Source organism: Tigriopus californicus, chromosome 9 (assembly GCF_007210705.1).
Source record: "Tigriopus californicus strain San Diego chromosome 9, Tcal_SD_v2.1, whole genome shotgun sequence".
In the NCBI taxonomy this organism is placed as follows: Eukaryota; Metazoa; Arthropoda; class Copepoda; order Harpacticoida; family Harpacticidae; genus Tigriopus; species Tigriopus californicus.
Window position 1 is genome coordinate 768,003 of NC_081448.1, and position 4,929 is coordinate 772,931.

General features: G+C 43.1%; 1 protein-coding gene across 1 annotated transcript; it reads left to right on the forward strand.

Annotated features, from left to right (window-relative positions):
* Positions 1 to 418: 418 nt before the first annotated feature.
* LOC131887419 (sodium-dependent phosphate transport protein 2B-like) lies at positions 419 to 3,109 on the forward strand. The gene is made up of 7 exons (XM_059236025.1): positions 419 to 1,049; positions 1,176 to 1,310; positions 1,384 to 1,565; positions 1,642 to 1,764; positions 1,849 to 2,116; positions 2,195 to 2,831; positions 2,906 to 3,109. The coding sequence occupies exons 1-7, from the start codon at positions 866 to 868 to the stop codon at positions 3,051 to 3,053; spliced, it is 1,677 nt and encodes a 558-aa protein (XP_059092008.1). The 5' UTR covers positions 419 to 865; the 3' UTR covers positions 3,054 to 3,109.
* The last annotated feature ends 1,820 nt before the right edge of the window (positions 3,110 to 4,929 follow it).

Sequence of the window (4,929 nt, forward strand, 5' to 3'; positions counted from 1 at the left end):
CACCTCACATGACCATTTCAAGAAGGACTTAAACTCGTTTACCAAAGATATTCAATGTAAGAACATGCAAATTTACCATGACGAGTCCGGCCAATTTATGCAAATTTAAGTAAAAGACCCGAGTGTCTCGCACTCGAGTCCGGGCTCGCCCTATCACTAGTAAGTAGAGAACCATTGAACTTTCCTGAAGAAAGTCAGAAAAAGGGAAGAAGTGTCGAATGAACGTAATGAAGATAACTGATTCAAACTGGATTTACTCATATCTTGTCGGTTACCAACTTGTTTTGCGACTGATGTCACCATTAATTTACAGGACAAGTGATTGATCTCATGGGGGATATTCGTCAAATGTATCAATGATTATGAAATTATCTCTTGATTTAAATTGCAGAGTGAGCAAAGGTAGAAGGCAAGCAACGTGATTGATTCCTCAATCCCTCACAGCTTGTTTGTACTTGTGAGCTCATTGAGCTAGAATCTGCTGACTTTGCTAACATTCGTATGTACTTTTCGTATATTAATTAGTGATCTATCATTGGCCGAAAATCGAGTTGCGTTGTGCTGCGTGACTGACATCCGAAGATCATGTGGAGAACATGAGGAGACTCCTGAGCCATCCTCAAACAATAATTGTCTCTAGGTTCGGAGATAGTCTCCAACTGTCTGCCGTTATAAATTGAACATACTCATCTTGTCTTGTCACTTTCCCTCGAATTCCCACCCTTCACACAAGGAGAGAGCTTCTTCTGTTTTAGTGATAAAAGGACACGAACACATTCACCAAGTGGATTCGTTTCCTCAAGAGCAGAGAGGTCTTCTTGCTCGTCAGTCCATTTAGGTGACTAGACATCCACACACCTTGATCATGGGGGACCCTACCTTGCTCTCCACGACATCCTCCGATGCCTCGTCAACCAAAAGCACAAAATCTTCATCACCATGGATAACCACTCTCAAGCTCTTGGCAGTCCTTGCTTTGTTATACATTTTCATATGTTCCTTGGATCTCCTCTCAGTCGCTTTCCAGCTTTTAGCTGGAAAAGGTGCAGGTAAAGAATCCTTTTTTTGTTCAAAGGTGTCTGTCTGATATACTTTGGCCCTTTTCAAACCTGATCCAAGTTTATTGACTCTTCAGTAGAGTACAAACTGTAAAAGATAAACTTGATTCTTTACAGGCGACTTCTTGGGCAGCGGAAGCGCCATCATCGAGAATCCTATCATGGGCTTGATGATTGGGATCATGGGAACTGTTATTCTCCAGAGCAGTTCCACTTTCACCTCGATCGTTATTTCCATGGTGGGTGGAGATGGTAAGTGGGCATCACCGTGTTTCACTTAATCTATTCTCCAAGTTTGACTTATGAGGCCTCCATCTATGTCTAGTACTTCAACCGGACCAAGCCGTTTTCATCATCATGGGTGCAAATATTGGCACTTCGGTCACCAATACCATCGTGTCCTTGACTCAAGCCGCAGATCGTGCTCAATTTGAGAGAGCCTTCTCGGCTGCCACTGTTCACGATATGTTCAATTGGTGCGCAGTCATTGTTCTCCTTATTTTGGAGGTAAGACTGTACGACCAACAAACATGTCGGTTCACAAACATGTCTTCCTAATGTGTTCCCTATGTCTTCTTTGAAGGTTTCCTTTCACATTTTGGACAAGTTGTCTAAGATGTTGGCAGATGCTCTGGCAGGCACGGATGGCAAGAAAATCAAGATTCTTCAGTACATCACCGAACCGCTCACACACTTGATTGTTAGGGTAAGTGATCATGGAAACTCAAGACGGAATATCTGATTTTTCATCTCCCAAAAATCTCAATTCAACGTGGTTTTCATTGTGTAGATAGAAGAAGATGTCCTGGACCTTTGGGCTCAAGGCAATTGTCAGAATTGCACCCTCCTCAAAGTATATTGTCCCCCTCCCGAGGAATACAACTACACGATGTTGCCTTTGACACCCGATCTTGGTTTTGAGGAATGCCAACATTTTTTCAATCTATTCGACCACGTACAGGATTGGGTAGCTGGATTAGTGCTGCTGATCTTCTCTTTGGCCATTTTATGTGGTGCTCTTTTATTGATGGTGAAACTCCTCAACTCGGTTCTCAGTGGTAAGTGAATATTGAAGACTGATCACATCACCTTAAGAAACATCCTCGTTCATAATAGACCTATTCCCTATTTCCTAGGAGCCTTATCCACCGTAATAAACAAAGTGTTGAATCCCAAGTTCAAGAGCAAAGGTGTGAACTACTTATGGGGTTATGTCAACATCTTGGTTGGAGCTGTGATGACATTTATCGTTCAGTCCAGCTCAGTTTTCACATGCACCATGACCCCATTGGTGGGTTTGGGTTTGGTGGAGGTCGACACGTGTTATCCACTCTTTTTGGGCGCGAATATCGGCACTACCACCACCAGCATCCTCGCTGCCATGGCCCAATCTGGTTCTGGGGTCCACAACGCCCTTCAAGCTTCCTTCGTTCATTTGTTCTTCAACTTATTTGGCATCGCCTTGTTTTATCCCATTCCGTTCATGAGGTTCCCTTTGCCTTTGTGCAAAGCGCTGGGACGAACCACGGCCAAATATCGGTGGTTTGCCGTTTGGTACCTAATCTTCATGTTCCTTCTCATGCCATTGGTGGTGATGGCCTTATCCTTGGTGGCCATCCTGTTCTACGTTGTTATGGGATTAGTGGTGTTAGGCCTGATTTTCATTGGCATTGTCAACTACATGCAGAACAGTCACTCAAAGAAACTTCCACGCCTATTAAGGGACTGGGAGTTCTTACCAGAGGCTCTTCACTCGCTCGAACCTTATGACAGGTTAGTTTCTGGGACCTCTTTGGGTGGGTTGAATTGTCAAATGCATCAAGTGTTTTGCTACTCTTAAATTACAGGGTAATCTCAAAATGGAGCTGTGTGGCCAAACTAAACGACAAAAACATCAGTGAAAGCCACATGAACCTCGCCACAGATCTGAAAGAGTCAAAGAACACTATTCCTGAGAAAAGTGGATTGGACAACGAGGCCATGATGGGCTTTTAGAGTTCAGCCAATGATCAAGTTCAAAATAAATCAATAATTGTTTCCTTTTTAAACAATTGTTTACCAGTGTAAGCTGAAATGGGGGAAAATGGTTTTTATAGCACATCTTCCAAGCAAAGATAATCCCAGTGAAGGTCAAATAGTTCGAGGTTTGGTTATCAAGAAATCGGAACCAATTGTGTCACGTCTAAAACTACTGACCAGTAAATTGCTGTTCTATTCCATCCACTTCTGCTGGATGCCCCAAGATATTATTGATGTTTGAATATTTTCAACCAGCAATACTCATGATAGTTTTTGATAACTGTTGCCCTTTTTGTGAAAGACAGTAACGAGTCCTTCCTTGCTTTCCAGCCACTCGTGAACACAGAGCCATGAAATAAAGTTTTTAACAGGGACGTATGCTTTCTTTTGCGTGCTTCAGAAGGAAGATTATACCTTTGTAAACCGGCCCCCACATAAGATAAGTGTTTCGAGCACACCTAAAATATGAATTGGCACCCTGAATTGAAAAATGGACTCACTAAGTAAAAAATGGCAAACCAAAAGAAAAAAGGGGAGCACACCTGAATCAAGCATACGGATAAAGGGTTTGAACTAGTTTGAAGCACACCAAACGGTAAAAAAGGCACACCTCTTTTTTCTCTGGCTCTTTCCTTGTTCAATTTGCTGCCCTCAAATATTCGCAGGGATTATGTAGGGACTTCATCAAGTAGCAGCATTTAAATCAGACTTGGACAAGCTTTTGACTGAAATTCCTGATCAACCCTACATTTTCAAAAGCTAACCAGATCAGCCAACTCTAAGTTGTTGGTCCATCAATTCCATTCCAAACGGTGGTAAGGAAGGCCGCAAAAAAGGTACAATGGAAAGTATTGCTAAAAAATTAATGGTTTAGAAATGCTTGGGCCATAGGGTTTAGCCTCCCCTAGCCAACAAAATCAGCCACCACATCGGCCACATCAAGTTCCTCAAAACTAGAGATGTAGTGGGCTGGAGCCCGCTTGAAAAGCGACAACACTTCGACACCAGAGAGAGGTTCTTTAAATCACGTATAACTCAATTGACACGTGAATTAGTCCACGAATTAGAACACGACCTCACTTTCGCGTTCTTTGAATCATGTCTAAATTTGATTGCAACCAATTCATGCACTAATTCGTTGGCTAAACCATGAAGTACGGCAGTTGCGGAGAGGAAAGCTCTCTGAAACCTCGCTAGAAGACGTTTCAGTTTTACGGTGCCTCTTAATTAAGTACTTGAACATGAAATTGGAATTCATGGAGCACTCTCACAGCGGGAATGCAGCAGTTCAGGAGGTAACGCATAGCTCTACAAATCCTCGCTAGAAGACGTTCGATCTTCGACCGAGCTTTCCACTCCACTACTGACGTACTCCATGGCTATATTAGACATGAACAAGACAGTAAGAATTCGCCGCTAAACTGAAATCCCACAACCATGGCTAATTTCCCTGTGCTTGATTTTCATGCATTATAAGATATACCTAAACTTAATAGTTTAGAGGTGCTTGGGCCATAGGGGTTAGCCTCCCCTAGCTAGCATAGCCAACCAGCACATCGGCGAAATCAAGTCCCTCAAAACTAGAGATGTAGTAGGCTGGAGTCCAGAACGAAACTCGGCATTTCAACGTCTGGGTTAGCCCAGGGCTAAGCCCAGATCGAATTGCTGAAACATATTTGATCCGAGCGACCTCGAGCTGGATTTAGGCTCTGGCCCAGTTTAACCAATACCGCAAGCTATGGGGAGGTATAGGCAAGCTCTGGCAGGTTCCTTTGTTTGCTGGTACCAGTGTCAGTGATGCAAGTTTGGAGCTTCAAACATGTTTTTGAGAAGCTGACCCTTCTTTCACATT

Bases quoted from the DNA above. Each gene is read 5' to 3' on its own strand.
- LOC131887419 (XM_059236025.1), top strand. From the start codon at position 866: ATGGGGGACCCTACCTTGCTCTCCACGACATCCTCCGATGCCTCGTCA. The intron at 1,050-1,175 runs GTAAAGAATCCT...GATTCTTTACAG, and splicing joins TTTAGCTGGAAAAGGTGCAG to GCGACTTCTTGGGCAGCGGA. The intron at 1,765-1,848 runs GTAAGTGATCAT...TTCATTGTGTAG, and splicing joins TCACACACTTGATTGTTAGG to ATAGAAGAAGATGTCCTGGA.